Below are 24,744 nucleotides of genomic sequence, written 5' to 3'. Positions count from 1 at the left end.
GATTCTGAGTCTGTAACTGGTGTTTGTCAAGTTTGGGTTTGTGGGGTTTTTAGGTTTCTGTGTGGTTGATTTGTTATTTTGTTTAGGGGATGGGTTTTTTGTTTGGTTGGTTTTTTGGGTTTTTTTTGGTTTTTTGTTGGTTTTTCTCTCTGTATGGTTGTTTTTAGAAGCTTTTTTTTTTTAATGTGCCACAGGCCATCATTTTGACAAGGTACTTTTGATAAGGCTTATTTTCTTTTTTTTTTTTTTAAATACCTGCCAGCAGAAAACAGAGTTCAGCCTTCTGTGGGCTACTGTTTGATTCTGTCAGATTTATTTTATAATCCCACACGACCTCAGGCAGCTGCCACGTCTGTCTGGTGGTTTCCCACATGCATCAGCTCTGTGAGCTGGGAGCACTGCATGTTGATAACTCAGTTTTGCACTCAGCATGGAGCACAGAAAGAAGAAAAAAACTTGGCCACAGAAATAAATATTCCAGATTTCCTCTGAAGTCCAGATTTCTTCTGGACAAAAATCTCCAGACCAAACCCCCAGAGAGCCAGAAGGTCCCCCCTGAGCCTCCTTTTTTTTAAGCTGAGCCCCTTTCCCAATTCCCTCAGCTGCTCCTGGGGCTCCAGCCCCTTCCCAGTTCTTCCCTTCCCTGGACACACTCTAAAATATGAGATTTTTTTGTTTTTTAATGGATCATATGAGTGACCCCCAAGCTCCATCTGCTCCTGTAAATGGTGCAGATCTGTTTTGTTGGAAAATTGGCCAAACTGGATGGTTTTGTGCCTTCTTCTGGCAGCCCTTCTCCTGCTGGGAATGCCAACATCCACATGCACTTCTCCCTGTGGCTTCTTAGTTTGAGATGGGGGGGTATATTCCACCTTTTTCCTGTCTCTTGGCTCCTGTGAGCTCAGCTGTAAATCAGGTTGGCTTGTGGCCACAGCCTGCTGCCAGGAGGTTTATTGACCCTACTTTGATTATTTTTAGTGTTTTTTTCACTCTGGGGTAGTGCAGTCACTGCTTTAGAGAGGATGTTTTGGTGGAGTGGGCCTAGGGTGGAGAAAATCAGTTCTGATGTTGTTTCTTTGATGGATGAACAATTGGTAGGAAAGTTTTGCTCATCAAAGATTTACGTGGTGGGAAAAAATATAAAATAAAGCCAGACCTCCTTGTTTTTGTCCTCTCCATCCTTTGTGTTGCTCCCAGAGGTGCTGGTAAAACTCAGGAAAAGCCAAACTTGTTTGCAATAAAATGTAAAAAATCCCATCCCTCAGGGACAGTGCTCCTGCTTGGCTTTAGAGCTGTTGCTTCTCCTTTTCTCCTGGTTCTCCTGGAAGCTGCAGCCTGTTTGGTGCTGGAGTCAATCCAAGGTTCCTCTGGAGCATGTGGGCTGAGGCAGCAGATGCACCTCCTACCTCTGAGCTTCCTGGGCTGCCTTTGGAGAGGAAGGGAGGAACAGAGAGTCCTTATGGATCTCTGGGAAATACTCCTGGTATTCTCTCAGCAGATCTGGAGCAATAAGAACTAGACTGCTGAAGGGGCTATAAAAAAAACAAAATCGGAAATGTGGCTTAGCACGTGCTATGTTTAGAAATTCCATCAGTCCCACTGAAATGGGAGCTGGGGATAACTCAGATATTTCCTGTGGCAAAGGATTGGATTTTTTTGGGGTGGGTGTCCTGCAGGCAGACAGTTGACACTCTCAAGTGGGTTTGTAAATCAGTTTTTACTTTTCCTGTGCTTTGTGTGGGCAATGCTGGCTGCATTTTCACTTTGAAAAATAAAACAGGTGTCTTATACCAAATGTGCTTTGATATAATTAGTCATAATTAACAAGCAGGACTGCTTTAGCTGTTGATTGAAAAATTAGGCATTTTTCTCACCAGCTGCTTCTCACTGAAGCAGTTTTGATGCACAGAAAAAACCCAGCCCAGCCAAAGGCAGAACAAGTTCAAGGCCATTCCTCCCCAGAATTCCCTTTCTCAGTGGTACAAACCTCTGCTTAGGGATTGTGATGACAAAGCTCACAGAGGTGACAGATGACTTTGCAGTGACTCTGCAGCTGATTTTCCTGCCATGGGCTTTGCTGCACAAGCAGTTTTGCTCTTGTATAGGAAGGAGAGAAATGGGCGGCAAAGGTTTCTTTGCAAGGGAGGTAAAAATTAATTTACTGTAAAATTATTATTTTTTCCCTTATACTATGCATTTATCTTACATTCCTTCAAGTCCAAGATGTTTGTTGTGATCTGAACAGAGTAGGAAGAGGTAAAAAAAATGGTTCTGAGTGTGGTCAGAAGCCTTTAGAGCATTCTGATGTCTGCTGAGCTTCCTTTCCAAGCAGTGAAAGAGCTGCTTTGCTCAATGAGAAAGATGGAGAAGAATCACTGAATTTAGGTGTTACACCTTGATATGGCACAGGTTGTGCCTCATTTTGGGCTATATTCTCTTCCATGAGTAGGAGAGAAATTGTATGGTTGGGATAAAACCCAACCTTTTGGTTGGCACTGTTGACACTCTGGGGCATGATCTATTCCTGTACTTGGAAATATTTTTTATTACCATCTATCCTGGATGTGAAGCCAAAAGCCATGTTTTCCATTGTCTGTAAAAGCCCTGGCTCCAAGCCAGTGGTGATTTGGGAATTCTTTTCCTACATTCTTCCCTGAGCTGGGATCTGTCTGGTCCATCCCTCTCCTGGCCACCACAGGGGTTTTATCCCAACTTGCTGAATTCCATGTTGGGTTGTGTAAAGAGATGGTGGGAAAGCAGTTTGCTCATCCAAATTGTCCACAGTCACATGGCAGAGCTGCAGGGTTAGCACTTTTTCTGGCATGTTTTACAATCAGTGAGTGGTGGAGTAGGAACAGTCTTGAGCTTTGGGTTATTTTCAGTGTGAGCTTTTTTGAACTTCCAGAAAATGTCCTCTGGAAGGGGAGTGGAAAGTCAGGCTGTGCTGCTGCTTTGAGAAGCTCTGGAGTGCAGCAAGGTGCAAGAACAGCAGTTTGGCAGATTTGTTATTTCTGTACCCCCGTCCATTGGAGGTGCTTTAATCAATGTGCAGCTCTTGAAGAGAGGGATAATTATTCCCATTTCCACAGGGCTGAGAATATGAGCCAGATTTAAATGCCTTTTCTGGAATTTGCAATTGATTTTCTGGTGAGGAAATGAACAGAGTTTTCTCTCCAAAGAGCACCCATCTGGGGTGCTGCTTTGCTTCCAAGGGCACTCACTGGAAATCCTGGCAGAGATTCCTGGGCTGATCCCACAGCCTGGGCAGCAGGAAGGGGGGATTCTGCCCCTGGGCTCAGATGAGACCCCACCTGCAGAGCAGGAGCACCTGGAGCTCATGGAGAGGGTCCAGAGGAGGCACAGAGCTGCTCCAGGGCTGGGAGAGCTGGGGGAGCTCACCTGGAGAGGAGAAGGATCCAGGGACACCTCAGAGCCCTGCCAGGGCTAAAGGGGCTCCAGGAGAGCTGGAGAGGGACTGGGGACAAGGGGAATGGCTCCCACTGGCAGAGGGCAGGATTAGATGGGATATTGGGCAGGAATTGTTCCCTGTGAGGGTGGGCAGGGCTGGCACAGGTGCCCAGAGCAGCTGTGGCTGCCCCTGGATCCCTGGCAGTGCCCAAGGCCAGGCTGGACACTGGGGCTTGGGGCAGCCTGGACTAGTGGAAGGTGTCCCAGTGCCATGGTTTGTTCCAACCCAAAGCCCTCTGTGGTTCTATGAAATGTTAACTTTGCTCTGGTTCTGGAAAGGTGACTCAGGAATGTTCCTCCCTTGGGAACTCCTCATCATCCTGGCAGTGCCTCTTGCTCAAAGCTCCCTGGCCGCATCCTTTTGTGCTTTGCTGCAGATACTCCAAATTTAAAAGAGGATAAATAAAGCAGGTTATGTTGAGCCTGGCCCCTCTGTTGGGCCTGGCAGGGCTCAGGTGCTGCCCTGGAAGCAGCAGGGAGGGCAGGAAGCAGTGCCAGAACCTTTTCCAGCATCCACACTGAGGCATTCCAGGCTTTCAGCAGAGCACTGAGGCTCTTCCTTGCTGCTGCTCCAAACAGGATGGTAACAACTTGTTTCTCTGGTCTGCAAGCTGGCTGCTTGCCTGTCAGCCATGGCACAGAGAGGGAATGGCTGCAGGGCAGCCCCTGGCTGCTGCCCAGACACGCAGGGCACCCTTCTTGTTGTTGTTGCATAATTCGACTTTGCCAGGCCAGAATTTATAAACATCACACAAAATGCCTCTTGCATCCACAGTGTGATGTGTCAGAGCTGCTGGGAGGTGGCAAGGGGACCTTGTGTTAAGTCAGACCTTTCATTTCTTCACTGCAGCTTTTATCATTTTGCTTATTTTAGTCCTGGTTTTTCTGCCTCACAGTGGTTTCTGAGTAACACGAGCATTTAGACACCTACTGCTTCAGCATTTTCCTTGCTGCTGTCCTCAGCTGGAGACCAGCTGACCCTTCAGGCAGAATTGCTGGATGATCAACCCTTCCAAATGCTTTTTTAATAAGTCGTTGCCTGTCACTTGTGCCACTAATGGAGAGAGAAGAAAGAACCTGTGTGGGTTTCCATGTGGGGAAATGGTCTGCTTTGCCTTCTGGTGCCAATGCTCCTGGTTTAGCTTTGTCCTTCTGCCTGTGCAGCCACACCAGAGTGACCTCTCTGACACAAGGGGGGCTTTGGGAGGGCAGATGTCACCTGCTGTGGAGGTCCCACAGGCTGGTATTTGTTGTCATACAAAGCAAGGTTTTTCTAGACCCAAACTGGGTCTAATCTGGGGTGTAATCCAGGGAAAGTGGATATTGATACAAGAATGGCACCCACTGCTGCTTTTCCTGTCAGGATTTTGTCTTCCAGCACTGGCTGGAAATGCTCTTGCCCTTTCAACCAGCACAGAAATCCTTGGTTCAGTTTTGTTTATTTTGTGCCAAGCATCATGACAAAATATTATTTTTAGAACTTGTCTTGCAGACATTTGCTGCCAAGGGTAAAATGTGAGGGAACAATTGTCCAAGGAATAAATTTACTCTCTGTTTTTTCTCTCAGTTCAGTCATTTGCCCTTGGATCTATTTGACATCTATGTCAGATTATTTAGGATACTTTATACAACATTTTACGACAGATCTCCTGTAAACAATTCTGAAATACAGTAATTCTCTTTAAATAGGGATAAATATTCAGGATTTCTCTCACCCAGTGTTCTTCCTATAAAGCTGTGCTTATTAAACTCAAAAAAACCCAGCAGAGAGCTGGGGGCACAACTGAGCCTGAGCTGGACAAATGACTAAAGCAGTTTGGGGCCAGGACAGAAATAGGATCAGTAAAGGCAAATGTGGAGCTGTTTCCCCTGGCACTGAGTGATCCATTGATGTGCAGGGTGGTTGGGTCACAGCTTTGCTGGGGTTTTTAGAGACTGCAGTCTTTTCTAGACCTGGTATAGAGCCCAAATGTCCTACTTCCACCTGGAGCCAGAAGCAGACCATTAAGGAAAATCCCCAGGATGTGCACAAAATGTTCCTCCTGCTGATATTAATTTTTTTCTGAGATTTCTTTGAGTAAAATGTAATCTGAGGCTGTTTCATTGGATCTTTTATTGGGTAGATTATATAGTCCTTTTTTTTTTTTTTTTTTTTTTTAAATTGAGCCTGCTTTTATTAAAGCTGTTTTTAATCCTAACCCCTTTGCCCCAGGATGCTGGTGCTTTAATTAAAGTGAACCATCAGCTGAATGCAAGTCCACAACATCATGTGCCTTTGCAAAGGACTGTCAGGAGGCTGGGATGAGTTAGCAGGAATAACACCCTCAGGAGGCTCTGAGGATGAAATCCTCCTGCTGCTTGATGCTGATGAGAGCTCAGCAGGGATGCTGTGCCCAGCAAGGTGCTCCACTTCAGGCAAGCCTTGGACCTCAGCCAGTTGGTCTCTGCAAGAACCATGGGCTGTGATATTTTGGGTTTTTTTGGTTTTGTTTTTTTTTTTTTTTTCTTCCCTAGATGAGGCTCATCAGTAAAGACTGAAAAATCTGGACTTATTCAGTCTGGAAAAAATAGTTCTCCCCTTGGCCTCCAAGTAGAAAGTTTTTGGTAAAAAAAGGAGGTTACAGTGCCTTATTAGCATCAGGAATGGGTTTGGAATACTTGGATCATTCCATGAGTTTGTCCAGAAGCACTGGTTATGGTAGCTGGACAAAATCCAGTAGGTTAAAAACATGTTATCAGGAGCTATGGAAGTAGAGTAAATCATGCTGTGGGGGATAGATTGGGGATCCCCTATCACTCTCTTCTGTTTCCTCATGAATCAGAGGCTCCCTCAGGGATTTTTATTTACCTCAGCCTTGAATGAAAAAGGGAGGATGTAATTGCCAGAGGCAGAGCTGGTCCAGGATGTGATTATTGCTGCTGAAAGTCCCCAGGGGCCTCTAATAGCCAGAAAGAGCCCTGGCTCCAGCTGTGCTGGTGTCTGGAGCAGCACAGGAATTCCCATGTCAGTGCCATTTGCCAGTGCTTTTTGTGGTGGATGCAGTGAAATGCTGCCTTTGTTGGGTGATGGACACCTAGAGAGAAGCTGGTCCTCTGGCAGAGTGTGTGGGAGAGGCATGGTTTATCCCTCAGTTTGGATCCCTTTATCAATTTGGATCCCTTTGTCCCTCTCCTTGCTGTTTAGGCAAGAAAAACTGCTCTATTGCTCCCAGTTTTGCAAGCCCTGAGCCTGGAGGGAATCAGTCCTGCCTTTTCTGGTTGTGTTTTTGGAGGCTGGGGAGCAGGGGGTGTTTTACAAAGTGTAACAATGATATTTTTAGAGATTTGGCTCTCTTTTAGTTGCATCTGTTGAGTTGCAGTTCAGCTCCAGCAGCCCCAGCAGGAACACATATTTCAGGAATATGTTCTGGGACCTGCTAAATGGAATTGTAAATGGAGCATGTCACAGCTCAGAAATCTCATTCATGGCCTTTTCTAACAAGGTGTGCAGAGAACTATTAGCCCAGTCTGTGCAATAATCAAACAAGATGTGCCTAAGATGTGGAAACATCTGATTAAGTGTTGAAGCCTCAGCAGCCAGACCAGCAGGGTTTGCTTTGCTTTGCTCCTTGCTTCAGACCCACTACCAGTCAGACCAAATTTCTCCCTTCTTCTTCCCATTTCTTCCCATAATTATTGGCAGATGCCTCTAATGCAAGCCCATTCCAAGAGAACTGAAGCCAAAATGGCCCTTGGCAGGAGGCAGTGGGTACAACCTGCATCAGGGCAAATTCCAGTGAGACAGAAGGGACATTTCTCCCCAGGAGAATGGTGCTGAAACTCTGGAGCAGAAGCCAGAAGAGGGTGGGAATTCAGAGCAAGCCACTGCTTTAAAGATTCACACATTGAGTTAATAATGCAAGTTTGAAACCTCCTTAGGGACTAAAGTGTTGCCATTGACAAAGCACTCCAGCTGACACTTGTTCTTGGTGATACTTAGTTTCTGGTTCTGTTGGGAGATGGAGTCATCTTTCATCCTCAGAGATGATTCAATAACTTGCTTGAAGATAATATTTTGTTTGTTTGGATGAGGCCTGATTGGGTAATCCCAAAATGAGGAATTGTGCTGTCACTTTTCCCTTTGTATTTGCTGGATAAATGTTTGCTTTCCTCCTTTCCTCTCCAAAGTAATACTGATAAATGCCTGCAGCAAATTGATTCTTGAAAATGCCAGAGAACAGTGGAGTGCAGACTCCTTAATAAACTCTTTGTTGGATCCAGGAGTGAATTAAAATGGTCTGAAAACACACTTGAGTTACAATGGTGGTGCTCCACTCCAGCTCCAGCTCTTGGATTTGCTCCTGAGGTACACAGCAATTGTTGAGGACTGTGTGGCCCTGAGCCCTCAAAAAACCCATTCATTTGCCAAAGGCAGCTGCCTGAGCTGGTGGATATTTAGGAACACGAGGATGGTATACACTGCAGGGAGATAAAACTCCTTTTTTAGCCCTTGTTGTGTTTCCCAAATTTGAGGGTGTGGTTATATTGGATATCTCTGAATGTTATCTGCACATAGAAGTTCCAGCAGGGGGATTTACAGTATGGAACTGGAGGGAGATTCCCCCACTGGGTTTTGTTGGTGTGGTCAGATCCACGTGCTGCTGTTCTCCATCTGCTTGTGCATGCCCTGTCCCAATGTGCTGCCAGATTTTTGGGAGGGCTGAGGCTCCTTCCAGTTTCCTCTCAGCAGAAATTCCATCCTCAAGCCAAGATGCCCTTCAGCAAGAAATTGCTTTAAAATATTAGATTTTCTCTAAAAGGCTTCTGTTTTTCAAAACTGGAGTTTTTTCTGATTAAAATAAAATAAAATAAAAAAGGAGGGGGGAGAGGAGGGATAAGACGTTGTTCAAAAGCTTCTTCCTGTTCTAGTTAGATTTTTATTTCGTTATTTAATTATTTTAATGAATGAACAGGAGGTTCACTGTGCTCAGGAGACAGAGGATGGGTAGGGTCCTCCACAGGGACTGAAAGCCATGAATTCCCAGGGGCACTTTGGCTTGAATAGGAGCTTTCTTTGTAGTGGATGACTGGCAGCTTGAGAAACAAGAGGGTCAGCTTCCTCCTCCCCCTCTCTCCCCTTTTTCCCCCCATTTTTTTTCTGTTTTTTCCCCTCTTCTTTTTTTTTTAGTTTTCATTTCCTGCCCCTTCTTCATTTCCCTATTCCCTTTTTTTTTCTTTTTTCAATTTTTGAATAAAAAGCATGCCCCAATTGCTGCACTCATCTGCCTTAAACTTCTACACAACTTTAAATTGTTTCCTCTGCCCAGTCTCAGTGGTGGTTCCTTGTAGAGTTCACAGAACCACAGAATGGTTTGGACTGGAAGAGGCTTTAGGGATCATCTCCTTCCAACCCTTGCCATGGGCAGGGACACCTTCCTGCAGATCAGGTTGCTCCAAGCTGTTAATGCTCTCTGGTTCTCCGTTTTTTAAAGAAAATACCTTTTAATGAGGCAGATCTGTCTGCTGTGAGGTGGATCTCCTTAATTCCAAGCACCCACACCCTCCTCCCTCTATTTGAGGTGGAATCTTGAGGTGGACTCTGCTGTGGTTTCAGCTGGGAGAGCTTTGGGCACAGTGGATTTGACATGAGCCCAGTGCAATCCTCACACTGGGATGTGGCTCCAGGATGAAAAGCAAATCCATCTGTTCCCTTCTGAGCTGTTCTGGGATGGACTGCAGCAGTGGCATTTGAGTTCTTCCCAGGAAAGCTCCTGTGCATGCTCATGTTGGAAAGGACCCAGCTTCACCCACGCTGCTGGAATGTTTGCTGTGAGCTCATCCCTGTGGGAATGCAGCCTTAATCCATCCAGCACTGGCATTTCCTCAGACCATTCCCAGTTCAAAGCAGGCTTCTCTCTTTCCAGTGCCTTCTGGAAGGCTGTGTGGGTTCTGGGTGCCAGGGAGGATGCTGGAGGTGTGGATTTGCTTAGGAAGGGGTTCTGCTGTTCCATCCCAAGGCTGGGAGCTGTAGGTGGATCTCAGGGATGCTAATCCTGCTTGGGATGAGCTGACAAGGACTCCAGCAAGCAGCACAGGCACTTCAGGGCTGGTGTCAACTAAGGTGACTCCAGCAGCTTTGGTGGAGCAAAATCCTTCAGCTCTGTTGGCTCCATGGGCTGCCAGGGCATCAGCTGGCTCTGACCTTGGGTTTTTTTGGCTTTCATGGAGCAGACCTGGAGCCAAGTGTTGTACTGCCCCTGCTTCCCAGCTGGGTCCAAAGGAAGTGTGAGGGGGCAGCTGAGCTCACAGTGCAGCGTTTCAGCAGCCTTGGGGACTGCACGTGGTAGCAAATAAGGAATTTAATATAATCTCACGTGGTGAACCCTCTGTTTTGCCTGCAGGCCTCAGGCAGGGTTTGGGACAGACTTCTGATAGAGTCAGTTTAATGATGTCATTTAAATCAATGTTGATTCTAAATATGTTGAAATTATTTATATATCCTATCACTTTAGAAATATTAATTATGTTATTCTTTATGTGATATCTAATCTAATATGAAATATATTAATTATATGGTTGAGCTTGATGATCTTAGTGTTTTTTTCCCAGCCTAATTCTATGATTAATAATCCTATTAAAATATTTAAACCTCAGGAAGTGGGGCACATGTAAATACAGTGATAACCTCTTCAGATCAATGCAGTCTCAGCCTGAGAAGTCGTGATTTTTAAGACTTTAAGTGTTGATTATCTGTTCTCAGTTCAAATCACACTGAATTGTGATACAGTGCTGGTCTGCTTTTTGGGAGGAAAATGGGCAATTTAAAGATTTAAAGACTTAACAAGGAATCATCAAATAGATACCAAATGCACAAGAGTGTGGATTCTCTGGAATTCTCTAGAGTTGTGTTGTGTTCAGCAGGGAATAGGACTGGTAGACAAATCACAGATTTGTAGAATTGTTTGGGTTGGAAGGGACCTTCAAGATCATCCAGTGCCACCCCTGCCATGGGCAGGGACACCTCCCACTGTCCCAGGTGCTCCAATCCCAGTGTCCAGCCTGGCCTTGGGCACTGCCAGGGATCCAGGGGCAGCCAGAGCTGCTCTGGGCACCTGTGCCAGGGCTGTCCACCCTCACAGGGAACAATTCCTGCCCAATATCCCATCCAGCCCTGCCCCCTGGGAAGCCATTCCCTGTGTCCTGTCCCTCCATCCCTGTCCCCAGTCCCTCTCCAGCTCTCCTGGAGCCCCTTTAGCCCTGGCAGGGCTCTGAGGTGTCCCTGGATCCTTCTCCTCTCCAGGTGAGCTCCCCCAGCTCTCCCAGCCCTGGAGCAGCTCTGTGCCTCCTCTGGACCCTCTCCATGAGCTCCAGGTGCTCCTGTTCTGCAGGTGGGGTCTCACCTGAGCTCAGGGACAGAGGCTGAACCTGCATTGGCCCTGCAGATTGATTTTGGCAGAGCATCAATTTCTAGGGAACCTTCTCTAAAGAGACTTTTTTTAGAAAACCTGGATTTCCTGGTCAAAGGATTTCTTTAGTTCACAAATGGTACCATGCTGGGAGGTGTCTCCTGGCATATGTGTGATCATCTGGAATGAAATAGGTGAGAAATTCCTGTTCCTAATATTGGAGGTTTGACTGAATTGAGAAAGACCTTGTAGGAGGGGATGGTGGGAGTGTGTGTATAGTTAAACCTCATAACATCTCCTACAGATCCCACAATAAATAAAATAAACTTCCTGAGCCTCTCTGCTTTCCTGTGCCACTGCAGTAAATAATGCTTTGTCTGGCTTGGGGAGTTGCAGCAAAAGAAACTGGCAGAGACTTCAGTTAACCAAAACTAATCCCTAAATTGGAAAATCTGTCCCCTGTGATATGAATTTCAGTGCTGTTTTAAACAAGATTAAATCTTCAAGCACAAGAGTGGGTAAAATCCATGAGCCAGTGTCACAGATGAATCAAGCATTGGCTTTTCTGCTGCCAATTCCTTTAACCTGAGTTGGGTTTTTTTCCCCAAAACCCCTTAGCCTGGAGTTGGTTTTGCTCCCACCTGCCATGCAGTGGGGATTAGAAATGTGCAAAAGTGGTGGAGAATGTGTGTGAAACACTGATTTATTGATTTATTTTTTATTAAGGAGTCTGTGCTTTTATTGAAAATTTAAAATTCTGGCAAACCACAACTTAGTAAAATATCTCTGTCTTCATTAATTTCCTTTTAGGGCCCTTCTGATTGTGTCTGTTGATCACTGGTTGGAAGGGACCCTAAAGATGAAAATATTCAGTGTTTTTCTAAAAGCCCACCAAGAGCTGTGCCTGAACTCACTGAAGGATGCCTTGAGATAGAGGAATTTGCCTGGGTTTTCACAAAACCAGCAAGGCATGGCAAGGGCACCCTCAAGGGCAGACCCAAAATAGCTTTTGGAGAGCTTGCCACAAGCTCTGCTGCTTGCATGTAAATAAGGGGGGGAAGTTATATTTTTATATATGGGGAAAAGCTCAAAGGTTTTAAAATGTTTTCCTTGGCTTGTTTTTCCAATCAGTGTCATCCAGTGCATGAACAGCAGCAAAGCTCAGCCCAGAGTGACCTTTAAAGAGCTGGAGGGTGGGATTTTTATAGCAGTGTTGGTCTTCAGCATAAAAGGCACCTAAAAACTCATTTGCCTTGGAAAAAAAACCAAATAAATGTGGGAATATAACCAGTATTTAATTTATATATGGAAGGAGAGGTGTTAGACCCAAATGGAGAGGAGGGAAGGAAATGCCAACAAACAGTGGGGAAACTGAGGTTTGAGATCTTGGAGATGTACAGACTGGAAGGCATCCAGAAGGAGGGGAATGGTTTGGGTTGGAGGGGACCTTAAAGCCCATCCAGTGTCCCCCCACCATGGGCAGAGACACTTTCCACTATCCCAGGCTGCTCCAAGCCCTGCCCAGCCTTTGGAATACTTCCAGGGATGGGGCAGCCACGGCTTCTCTGGGCAAAATTGGTATCTTAATTTGGGTTATACAGCCAAGAATTTGGAATTTCTAGCTGAAAAACATCATTTTTGGCACAGCAAAAAGGAAATAATTCCAGCTCTTTTTATGGCTTTCTTTTGGCTTTTTTTTCTATGATGGAGGATACAAGGAGGAGCTGTATCACAGGATTGGTATCCTGGGTGTTACATAATAAAAAAATAGTCAACACACAGTTAAGTAGATAACTCCAGCCCTGAGCATGGAAAGGGAGGCAAAACCTAACAGTTTTTAGTTTCTATTGTCACTATATTGGTTACACTGTTTTGCATAATTAAAAAGCCAGGAGACTTTGCATAATTTAAAATGCCAGAGAAAAGAGCGTTTTCCAAAAAGATCTGTGTGTACTCAGGGTCTAGAAGGGAATTCTAGTGGTAGAGTTGCTCATAGTCTTTTCCAGTCCTCATCCTTTTTTGCTCATTGTGGGAAGAGAGGGTTTGTTGGAATATTTTCCATGCAGAATTTATTTCAGTGTTTTCCTTGTTGAAATGAAAACACGTGGGGAGTGTTTAAGGCCAAGGAGTAAAACCAACCAGGAGCCCATGGAAATGATGCTGGTGAGAGACAAGTTGAAGACACAGATTGATGTCCTCATGCTTTAGGATTTTACCCATGGTATTGGAGCAGAGGCAATGAAGAGATTTATTTGAGGGATTTCTTTTGTATGTGTTGAGTAGAATTTGAAATGTTCCTGAATGTTGGTGCTGGTGTGGTCTGTTTGCAAAACACTTAAAATATCTGGTGGTGGGAGGAATAAATGTTGGCTCTGCAGGATCTGAGCACCTCAGGGGAAGGAATAAGGAGTAGGAACATCCCTAATCCACTGTGTAATCTTCTCCATGTGATAACTACTCACTCATTTAGGCTATGCCCAAGGGAGGGGAAGATGCATGAAAATGAAAAAGTTAATTAAACAATTGCCTCAAAAAAAAAAAACCAAACAAAAACCCACACTAAAAAAAACCAGCTAAACAACCTCCAGCAAAAAACCCTCAGCAAACAAAACCCCAGCTCCCTGTCAGGAAACATCCCCTGTTCTCTGACAGAGAGATGCTCTTCCAGCCCTCCATAAGATGAATCCACATAAATGACCCCTCTGCCCAGACCTGGGGAACAGGGCTGCATGTCCCAGGGAGCAGAGGTGTGAAATCTGCCTTTGGAAATGTCTCTTTACTCCATCCAGTCTCAACAGCTGGGATCAGATGGATCCTATTGACACTGAGTTCTCTTTCCCTCCACAGTGGGAGCGCCTCTGGTTCCTCATCCTCACCTCATCCTTCTTCCTCACCCTGGTCTGGTTTTACTTCTGGTGGGAAGTTCACAATGACTACAATGAAATCAACTGGTGAGTAGAGCTTCCCTTAGGAAATGTGGTTGCCATCGTGCACCAGCTTGACACAGCTTTGGATTCATCTGGATCTTTTGGATGGAGTTGTAATGATGATAAAGGGAAAATGAGGTGGGAAGTGGGACTCAAGGAGAGCTGCTTCTGCCTGATCTGTGTGTAGATATAACGTGGCCTTGCATCTCCACTTTGTGGCTGGGTTTTTGTTTGTTTATCTTTATGGCTGGCTGGGTTTGAAAGTGACTGAGCAATTTGGCTGCAACTACTCCACAAAATATCCGTGGCAAAAATTCAGCCTGAAGCACAAGGGTGTGGAAAATATTATACAAAGTTGGAAGGAGCTGAAAAGGAGCTTTGCAGTGGGATGTGCTGGAATTTAGGGTGTTGCCAGCTGCCTCCAGTGCTGGAAATTATTCTCCCTTTTATTATCAGCAACATCTTAAAATATTTTGACAGCACCTTGGGCTGTATTCTAACCAAACTGCTTTGACATCATCTTCTTGTCAAACATAAGATGTAAAGTATACTTTAAAACACAGTGGGGAGCTGATCCCTTAAATAAATCATCTGCTTTTTAGATGCTGGAGCTGTGTGAGGGAGAGTGTTTACCAACATGGTGATGTGAGCTGGCTCCTCCCAGGAGGAAATGGGCTTTTTCTCTTTGCTCACACCCACACTGTGAGGAGTGAAACCATCACCATGGCTCTGGGCTGTTTGTAACAGCAGCATGATAAAAATTCCTTTTTTGAAGTGGTATTTTGTAACCTCTCTCTTCTTCAGTAAATGTTGTACCCTCAGTAAAGATGTGATGTGCTCCAAGTTCACCCCACTATAAAACCAACTCTGTCTGAATTCAGAGTTGTGGAAGGGCTAAAAGCAATCCTTCAGAAATAAAGGAAAGCCCTGGTAGTGCTGTCAAGTTTTGGGTCCCCAAATATTCTTGCAGGAATTCTGCTTTAGATACAAGGGGCTTTTGGGATTTAACACGTCCAGATGTCACCTGCAGCCCAAAGCCCTGTCCCTGCCATGCAACCCAATCTGGATTGTACACAGCACTGGGAAATTATTCCCTCTTGTCCACCACAGCTCTGGGAGAGGCTGGATGGATGGAAGACAGCATTTCAGGCACTGCCATTCAGTGGTGAAAATGGGTCAGTGCTTTGTGTGTGCTGTCACCCCAGTTAGATCCCTGCTCCACACACTGGCACCAGAGGTCAAGCAGAGTTTCTGGAAAACAGCTGTGGAAAGGCTGGGTAGGAGGAGGAGAACACAGGGTGAGGTTTTAATTACAGCCATGCCAGTTCCAGGCAAGGGGGAGAAATAATTTCCATTGGGTCGTGCTGGCTGAGCCTGGCCCTCTTCCCTTGCAGTACAGCTGCATGAACTCTGTGAAAACAGAGCAGGTTTGGGCCAGACAGGGTGTGAAGGACTTGCAGCATCATTTTATTCCCACCAGGGCTGTGAACCTGTTGCTGATGAGGCACAGTGAGGTCCTGGAGTTTAGGAGCAGCACCTTTGCTGTTCCTCTGTTGTCACTTCTGGGTTGTGTTTTCGGACAAGATTTCTTTGCTGTTTGCTCCTGCTGCCTTCCTCTCTGCTCCATGGATTTCTTGGTGAGCTGGGAGCTGCCCCAGAGGAGAGAAAGGGCTCTTTGGGACAAACAGCATCTCTGCACAGGGCATGGCACACCAGAGGATGCCAGAGGATCTGGGAGAAGGAATTCTGTGATACTGCTGGGAGGAGCTGCTTTCTTCCTTAAGGTTAAATATCAGTGAGGTTCTTGTTAGCAAAGGTGCTTTGTGCCTCTTAAGTAAATTTAAAAAAAAAAATTGCTTCTGGCATTTTCCTTTTTGGTGTCCACACTTGGCTGCATTACAGTTCAGATTTGCACTCTAAGGTTTGTACTGCACCAGAAGGTTTTGCTCTGGGTCAGGCAGGCTGTGGAGGATGCTGTGATCTGTGAACCTGCCTGTGTTCCACTAGAGCAGGACCTTAAATGCAAGTCTGTAGCAAATGTTTTCCTCGTTGGTTCTGGAGAAAGCTCATCTGCTCCATAACTACCACTTTAAAACAATCATTTGCACATCAAGGGAAGGCCTGGTGCTCTCAGAGGGGCACTGAAGGGACATCAGAGCAAAAACTTAAATGGACTGAGAGCTAAGGAAGCTCTGGGTGGTGGCATCAGCAAAGACTTCAGAGGAGCCTTCTTTCCTTTCTTCCCTCTTTTTTCCTAACAGCATGTCTGAATCCCTGCAGATCCCTGGTTTTGTGCTCTTTGACTCCCTGAGCAGAACCTGGACATGGGCCATGCCTGTTGAGCCCAAGGGTTTGCTTTCCAGAGCCCATGGGGGAGCTTTGCTCCTGGACAGAATTAGAATCAGAGAATATCCTGAATTATACCATGAAGTCCAAATCCTGGCTCTGCCCAGGACAGCCCCAAAAATCACCCCAAAGTTTGTCTGAACAGACCAGAGGCTCTGGCTGATGAATGATGCTGGGTTTGAGTGCTGGGGAGGAGATTGAGTCTTGGACCTGCATTTATATAATGCAGCATTTCTGCCTGTTGTGACAAAAAAAAAAGGCACCAAGAGGCCAAAAGCAAAAAAAAAAAAGAACCCCAGCCAGTTCATTGAATGAGCTGATTCTAGCCAAGAACCATCCTGTCCTTGTTGTGCCAAAGGGTTTGCATGGAGATAATGTCAACTCTAACCCAAGCTAATTTAGGGATGTTGTTTTGGGCTTTTTTCCTAAAAATCCAGTGGTAAAATTTGAATCCAGGTCAGGTTTGAACTCTCAGGAGCTGCAAGAAGGGTTATGGGGTTTCTCTGCCTCTCTCTATGCAGTTAATTTCCATAAGGCATTAAAGCTCTGGGTTGTCACTTGTACTTTTTGCTGCCTATCTCTTTTCTTGAAAGATCTATTTTCTAAAGTCTTGTCTACACCTACTGAAGCTGTTCTGGTGTTGAATCCCTTTTTAATCTGTCCTTCCCCCTTGTCTTCCAGGTTTTTATATAACCGAATGGGATATTGGAGTGACTGGTCCATTCCAATCCTTGTAACAACTGCTGCTGGCTTTACATACATTACAATGTTACTGGTGAGTAGAATGAAATCAAATTCTCAGAGCTTTGTGTGTTGGCTTTAAAAAGGCCACGAGATCCTCAGGCCATCTACAAGTCAAGGGATTTTCTCCCAGAAGTGATTTCTCTTTCTTTTGCTCTTAGCCTTAAGTTGCCTAAAATTAAAAGTGAGAAATTTATGGACTTTGACCTCAGGTGATCAAAAGGAAAAGACAGATGCTCTCAGAGATGGAGTACAGCTCTTGTTTGCCATAGAATGGCCCAGTTTGCAGTTCTGGGAGCAAGTGGCAGTTGTTTCCCTTCATCCCAGGGACCTCCAGGGTGGCTACACACAGGCACTGCCTCCTGCAGCCCCAGGAGCTGTGGGCCAGGCTCTGAACTCCCTGCACCTTTTCCTCCACATCCTTGGCTTTGGAGAGGATCTGCTGGCCTGTCCTGCCTCCATTCCTGCTGGCTGCCCTGGCTCCTGTGGGTGTCCCCTTGGATGGTGATGTGTCCCTGCGTGCTCAGGTGCTTTCAGGGTGGTGATGTGCCTCTGTCTGACTCTTGGTTTGTCCCTCCCAGATCCTGGCACTGTGTCACATAGCTGTGGGACAGCAGATGAACCTGCACTGGCTGCACAAGGTAAATCTCATCTCCAAGGGCAGCAGGATCTCGGGAATGGGGGAGCCTGATGAGCAGGTGGGGGGTGGCACTTGCTGTCATCATGTCTTTGGGAAGAGCATGAAATGTCTGTGGTGCACATGTGGCCTCATGAGCAAAGTGCTCAGGAGAGGCCATCAAAGCCTGGAGGCAGAGGATTTGGTGAAATGCTTTTGGCCCTTGCTGATGGAGAGGCCACCTGGGGAGATGGAAAAACACCAGTGCTTAGAGCAGCCTGATTCAGCTGAGCCTCTCTGGGGCTCCTTTCTGTACTGAACCCAGCCCTGCAGAGGGGCTGAGCAGATGTGAAGCTGTTCAGAGTGTTCTTGAAGGGAGCAGCTGGCAAAATCTTGGGAGAAGATGTAGGTGATAAAGCTGAGGGTGTGCAGGGCGGGGTTTGCTGGGCCCAAGGAGATTTGTGTGTAAAGCAGTTTGAGAAACACTGCTGTGAAACACAAGGAAAGATATTTGGAGCACAGAAGGTTGTGCAGAGAGAGAAAATGGGTTGGCAGGATCCCATTGTAGCTGGCAATCTGTTAATTGGAAATGAAAGGACCAGTCCTGAATCTGCCAATACAGAGCTCCTCCTGAAATTCTGCATGAGATGAGGTCTTGTAGGATCAGAGCCTGAACACCTCCCAGGACAGGGAGAGCAGAGACCTCCCCACCCTGCCTTTTCCTTTTCCTTCTTTCTTTTCCTCAGAGATGACAGAGACTATGCTTCCTCAGGGGACGAGGTTGCAATGAGAGAGGGGGCAGGCACTGTCTGACTGCTGCTGCAAAACAAATTATCAATTCTCGAGTCTGACATATGTTTCTTCTTCATCAGGGAAAATGGTATTTTTCAGACTTAGGCTTAGATGAGTAAATCCAGAAGAGAGATGTGTTGGAGATCAGTTCTACCCTGTGAACCCCCACCCTTCTTCCAAAGAAGCCCTCTTTTCATCACAGCTCAGATGTGTTGCTCTGTCTCTTCCCCAGCTTCCTAAGGAGGTTGAGATACAAGACTGGAATAAGTTAATATTTTTCTCTGAACTATACTGAATTAACTTCAGATATAGATTGAAGTGTGTGGGAAAGGCTGGTATGGGCAAACCACACAACTCCCTCCAATTTTCTCTAATTCTGTGCAAAGAACTGAGGGTTGCAAGTCAAGTTGAAGATGAGTGTGAGGGGAGAAGAAGCAGCAATAAATTGAAGCTGATGGGTGGAGGAAAGGAAGGAGTGGAAATTTGTGTCCTGACACCTCTGTGCCACACAGGATGGGGAATCCTGTTTATATGTACCTAAGTGATGCTGTGAATGTTGGGAATGTGGGATTTTTATTTGCTGGTCTGGGGTATTAAACCTGAAATTGGCCTGGAGGAGCCCTGTGCACCTGATGTGATCCATTCATTTCTGCCAAGTCTCCCCCACAGATTCTGGATCTGCAGCATCATCCTTTGGCTCTGGCAGAATAGCAGAGGCTGAAAACCAGACAGAGGCAGAGAGTGGGGAATTATTTTTAGACAGACAGCCCAGATTTTCAGTCTTTACAGCTGGAGTTATTTCTGTGGCACTTCTCAATGGTTTGAACTTTTTACCTTCATCACGGAGGTGACGTTTTCATTTTGACTGCTATGCTCAGACCTCTGAGTTCTTCCAGGTGAGAGGGAGGCTGGGGATGAGCTGGGTCTTGGTCTGTCCCCTCAGTGCCACCACTGTCCCATCCAGAGTCCCTTCCCCAGCCCCAGTATCTGCTACAACAGGTCACAATGTGACAGCACATAACCCAGCCTCCTTCCCCTGATTCTTCACACTGCTTTTTTCAGACCTTTTATTACATGCAAGGTTTTCTCTCTCCCTTTCTCAACCTATACACTTTTTATAATAACCACAGTCTTCAGCCTGTAAATACCCTCTGATTTCTTGCAGATTGGCCTGGTGACAACCTTGATAACCACTGTGGTGACCATGTCATCGATAGCACAGCTTTGGGATGATGAGTGGGAGATGGTATTTATTTCGTTGCAGGTAAGTTGTCTGCAAGGATGCTTCCCTGGGGGATGAAAGGGCTCAGTGCAGCTGAATTCCACAAGATTTCTGTAGGATGAAACTCTTGTCTTGATGGTTGTCACACCCCAAATTGAATTCTTGGTAATGAGGAAATTGTTTTAAGGAAGACTTGTCGTATCTACAGAGCTAGAGAATTATGAAAGGAAAATACATGCAAACCTAGTTTCTTACAGATCTGCTCTCTGTTCCTTTCCCTCCTCTTCCTTAAAAAAAAAAAAAAAAAAAAAATTCTTCTCATTTTGCTTAAGAGGTGACCACTGACATGTATTTGGGAGTATGCAAATCCATGCACGTGCAGAGGGTGGAAATGGCATTCACATGAGTGACTAACATTTCTCAGAAGTGCTTTATTTTATTGGGGTATTTTTAAGATTTAGGCTGGGCATTGGAGAGCAGAAACATGACTCAGATGGTACATCTCAACTTTGTGTCATGGTGCTGCACCCTGGTGATTGATACAGTCCAGTGTGTTCAGAGAAATCCAGAAGAATTTGGGCTGGAAGGGACCTTAAAGAAGGAAAGGGAGGAGTGGAATCATGGAATCACAGACTGGTTTAGTTGAAGGGACCTTGAACATCATCCAGTGCCACCCCTGCCATGAGCAGGGACACCTTCCACTATCCCAGGCTGCTCCAATCCCAATGCCCAGCCTGGCCTTGGACCCTGCCAGGGATCCAGGAGCAGCCACAGCTACTCTGGGCACCTGTGCCAGCCCTGCCCACCCTCATCCTGAGTTTTTTTCCTTCTATTTACTCTGAACCTACACTATTTCAGTTTGAAACCATTCTCTCATGTCCTACTACAGCTGGCCCTGATAAAGTTTGTCCACATTTAAGTCCTAAAAGGCCACAATAAGTTGTCCCTGGAGCCTTCTCCAGATGAGCACCCCCAGCTCTGCCAGCCTGGCACCAGAGCAGAGGGACTCCAGCCCTTGGAGCAGCTCTGTGGCCTCCTCTGGACTCCTCCCACCCTTTCCCCAAATATCTATGTTATTGAGGGAGAAATTCCCCTAAAAGGGGGTTAGAACTTTTCTCCTTTCCCTTCAGAGCAGCCTGAATGCCAAAGGCAGGATTTGGAAGAAGCAATGGCCAAAACAGCTGCAGGAGGCTGGTGCAGGAACGATGCACAATCCACCTGGAAATGAAACCTGCCAAACCAAAGGATTCTTGAGGTGCTGGGGTGTCTTTAACCACATTTTCCTCTCCTGTTCTTGTGCCCTGCAGGCCACAGCCCCTTTCTTGCATATAGGAGCCCTGGCAGCTGTCACAGCACTGTCGTGGTTGGTGGCAGGGCAGTTTGCACGGACAGAGAAAGCCAGTGAGTACCTCCTGTGCCCTGCAGGGGGGCACTGACTGCTCCTCTTGCTTCTCTTTTGTTCTTGTTTCTCTCTTTTCCCCTTTGCTTCTCTTTCCCCCTCCCCATATTTCTCTTTTTCCCCCTCCCTTTTTCTTATTTTTCCTTTTTTTTTCCTAAATTTTTATTTTTTAATAAGCCAGGAAGCTGTTTTCCTTCTCTCTTTTTGTTCCTGGTTTGTTTTGTTTGTTTTTAAGAAACAACACTGGTATCTCTTGATCTTAAGATCATTTCAGACTCATTTGACTCGTGCAAGGCAGATTACCTGGACAAGTTTTACAGGTTTTTTGGTGCAGAGATGGTGGTGTTAGAAACAGAAGAAAAGAACCAAAACATCTGTGAGGACCTACAGTCACTTTTGATGGAAAATAGGATTTCAGTCTTTTGGAAATAACAGGAGCAGCAGCAGGTCTTGGTGCAAGCCTATTTTTGCCATGTCTTTGTGGCATTTTGACTTTTTTTCTGAGCAAATTTTAATGGATTTCTTCTTGTTCTGGTTTGACTGAATTTTCAGAGCCTGTTGTCTGAATTTTGTGTCTGCCTGGAGATTTGAGTGCTGGTGACACCTTTGAGGTGCAGGACACAGGAGGAGGTCCCTTAGCAAGGTGTCATTGAGTTCCTAGAGTGCTCTGTGAGTGACATCTCTGCCAGAGAGGAGCTAAAAATCCCTGGCAGAGTTCCTGGATTTACTTGCTGGCTTGTGGGAACATGTGTCAATGAGCCTATTAGATGCTGGAAGCAAAAAGGAGCCTATTTATGAGTGAAACCAGATCAGTTGTGGCCAGGAGCAGAAGCAGAGCTGGGTTGTTCTGTCCTTCCCTTAAAAAAAAAAAAAAAAAAACCCAAAAAACACCTTCTCTATCTTGCATCCATTGCAAATATTTGTTTTAAGGAGGTTGGGTTTGTTTTTTTTTATTTTGGGAAGGGAGATTGTATGGGGGTTTTTGTTTTGTTTTGTTTTTTTTTTTTTTTTTGGGAGGGAGGTTATCCCTTGAGTTCCAAATCCTTAATGAGTTTGCAAAATAAATAATAACTAAAAAATCAAGTCTTTTACTGTAATATCTGTGGCTTCAAGTGGCTCCAGATACCTTAGGAGTTCAAAAGTGCCTGTTGTTTTTTATAAGGAACACCCATCTGTGGTGGGGTGATTCTGTTGCTCTGTCAGCACCTTCCAAAGATTCCCAGGGAGTCTGGGCTTGGTGGGAAGTCACTGACAGATGGAATTGGGAGCTGATGGGTGGCATGGGAGGCAGTACTGCTCATCTGGCCCTGAGCACTGCAGCTGCATCACAGCCCAGGGATTTATTTAAACATCTCCAGCTTGATCAGTAAAACGTTTTTCCAATTTTTCTGGTGCAAATCTCAAGGCAGAAGCAGCTGAAGTTCTTTGCCCTGGCTGAAGTGGGTGGTGTTGGTGAATCACCAACATAAACTTTAAATGCACTGATGTGGTGCCATGGCTTATTTTTAGCTATGTGTAACTGGTGAATTATTTCTCTTGTCAGGCAGGGCAAAATTTGGTGCTGTCCCACCCAAAGGGTGAAAATGCCAACAATGTTTTGAGCTACATTTCTAGAGGTTTAAGCAATTCACTTAACTTACTGTTTCCCCAATACAAAATAGAGTGAAAACCTCCTTGAGGCCTCGATTTCTTTTTTGATGTGACTTTCCTGAACACAGAGCTCTGCTCTTATACCAGAGGCACTGGCAGTAGGTCAGTCTCTCCTCTGGAGGAAGGCAGAGGTGTCTTGCCTTTGCTCCTGTGCATGAGGAGGACAGGGCCAGCATTTTCCCCATCAATTTGTCTGTCTCTCTCCATCCCAGCTTCCCAGATGCTGATGTTCTCTGCATACCTGGCAGTTGTAGTTGCACTTTACCTCGTGCCCCTGGCCATCTCCTCCCCCTGCATCATGGAGAAGAGAGCCCTGGGACCCAAGCCAGCCATCCTGGGGCACCGTGGGGCACCAATGGTGAGTACTGACCTGTGCTCTGGCTGCTCTGCTGGGCACAGGGTGCTGCTGGCCCTGCCAGCCCCAGGGAAAGGACACACAAATACAGCTTTGGGACACTCCTTCTGCCTAGGATAACTGGGGGAGTGAAGCAGGGCTTGAGCCCTGAGTCAAGTGACAGCCCAGGTGTTTGAGATGCAAACAAAAGGGCAATTCTTGCCTTGCTCGGGCTGCTTTGTGCCATTGCATTCTCCTGGCTGCTGGTTTTCATGGAATTGTGGAATCCTTCTCTTCATCTCATTGCCACCATCTATTTGGGGTGGCTTTGTTTCTTCAGGCTGCTAAATAGCTTTGGTTTGTGTTGCTTGTGCAAGTGAAATCAAGAAGCATTTGTTTTGCTGCACCCCTTCTTTACATAATAAAAATAAGAGCAGGTATCCTGGCTGCTGGCCTGATTGATAGCAGCAAATACTCACAATAAACATCTTCTGCCAGAGCAGAAGAAAGGCTTGTCTGGGAAATAAATCTGTGTCAGGCCAGGTCGTCTTTCATTAAATCAAGCTTCAGCTTTCTTGTGTGGGCAGTACAATAATGAGGTCTCATCTCCTGTATAAAGTTATTAAATCCCTAATGGCTTTTGCTTATGAGTTTATCCTCTTGCCCATTGTAGGGTTGGGGGTTTTTTTTCTGGTTTTTTTTATGCTTTTTCACTTCCTTTCAGTCTGGTTGAGGAATTTACTGAAAATATGGGTCACAGAGTTCCAGAATGGTTTGGGCAGGAAGGGACCTTGAAGACCATCGAGTTCTAACCCTCTGCCATTTTATCTCTAAAATATGGGGATTAAAAAGAGATTTTATTTTATGTTTTAAACAGAACTCTGACTGCCTTGGAGTGTTACTCACCTGGCATGATGGAACACTAATGCTGAAATCCAGTGGCAGATCCCACACTAAGCCCCACACAGGGAACTGGCAAAGGGCATCATTTTACACAAAAGAAAACTCAATTTCTTAGGTTTCACTCTAATCCTGCCTTGTGGGGGTTTTTTTGTTCAGTTCATGGCTCACAAGGAGATTAACATTGGAAAGGAGAGATAAATAGGAAAAAAAATTAACTAAAAATGAACTAAAATGATGGCCATATATCCAAAAGGACAAGAAAATACCCTTAAATCTTGTTGATGAAACAAAAGATCACATCTTTTAGTACATAATCATAGAATCCCAGAATGACTTGGGCTGAAAGGGACCTTAAAAACCACCTTGTTCCAGCCCCTTGCCATGGCCAGGGACATTTTCCCCTAGAGCAGCCAGAGGTTTGCAGTGCCTGCAATTAGTTTGGAATAAAATTTGGTTCATCTGTCCAGGCTTCTTCATTAACCTCCCCAGCAAATGATGCCATGAGTTTCTTTTTTAAGCCCTTGCTAATTAAGGGAAAAACACAATGTGGTGATGTCCAGCTGCAGCCAGGTCTAACACAGTTTCATAATCTTCTTTAAGGAAGGTCCCCAAAGCTCCTGACTCTGTTTGAACCATTTGCAATGGATTTCTAAGCACAAAAATAACCAAAATGAGTTAATTCCTGGTAATTTTCTAGAAATTACTTGATGTGTCTCTGCAGCAGGAAGAAATGAATAGTAGCTTGATTTTTGCAGGGGCTGAGTGTCTCTAACCAAGCACAGAGAGGAGGAAGAGCTTCTAGAAATCCTGTGCTGGGTCTGTCTGGCTCTCAGTACATGGGCACAGTTTATAAAAGAGAGGAGGTTTGGAAATCATTGCTTTGTACCCCAAGGTTTCTTTCCCTTAAGAAATTGCTTGTATCCCTTATTATAAACCTGGATTTAGGTTTTAGACATAGCAT

The 24,744-nt window shown here is 45.5% G+C and overlaps 1 protein-coding gene across 1 annotated transcript in view; it reads left to right on the top strand.

The window, feature by feature from the left end:
• The window catches only part of GDPD5 (glycerophosphodiester phosphodiesterase domain containing 5), a 96,670-nt gene that overhangs the window by 54,238 nt on the left and 17,688 nt on the right, over window positions 1-24,744 (top strand). Inside the window, exons 3-8 of the mRNA XM_079321474.1 lie at window positions 13,701-13,804; window positions 16,808-16,901; window positions 17,449-17,508; window positions 19,441-19,539; window positions 20,805-20,898; window positions 22,759-22,904. Coding sequence (XP_079177600.1) covers window positions 13,701-13,804; window positions 16,808-16,901; window positions 17,449-17,508; window positions 19,441-19,539; window positions 20,805-20,898; window positions 22,759-22,904 — 597 coding nt within the window. The remainder of the gene's footprint in view (window positions 1-13,700; window positions 13,805-16,807; window positions 16,902-17,448; window positions 17,509-19,440; window positions 19,540-20,804; window positions 20,899-22,758; window positions 22,905-24,744) is intronic.

Source organism: Erithacus rubecula (genome assembly GCF_903797595.1).
Source record: "Erithacus rubecula genome assembly, chromosome: 1".
Classification (NCBI taxonomy): Eukaryota; Metazoa; Chordata; class Aves; order Passeriformes; family Muscicapidae; genus Erithacus; species Erithacus rubecula.
The sequence above is the reverse complement of the archived record's forward strand: the minus strand, read 5'-3'. Positions and strand labels throughout refer to the sequence as shown.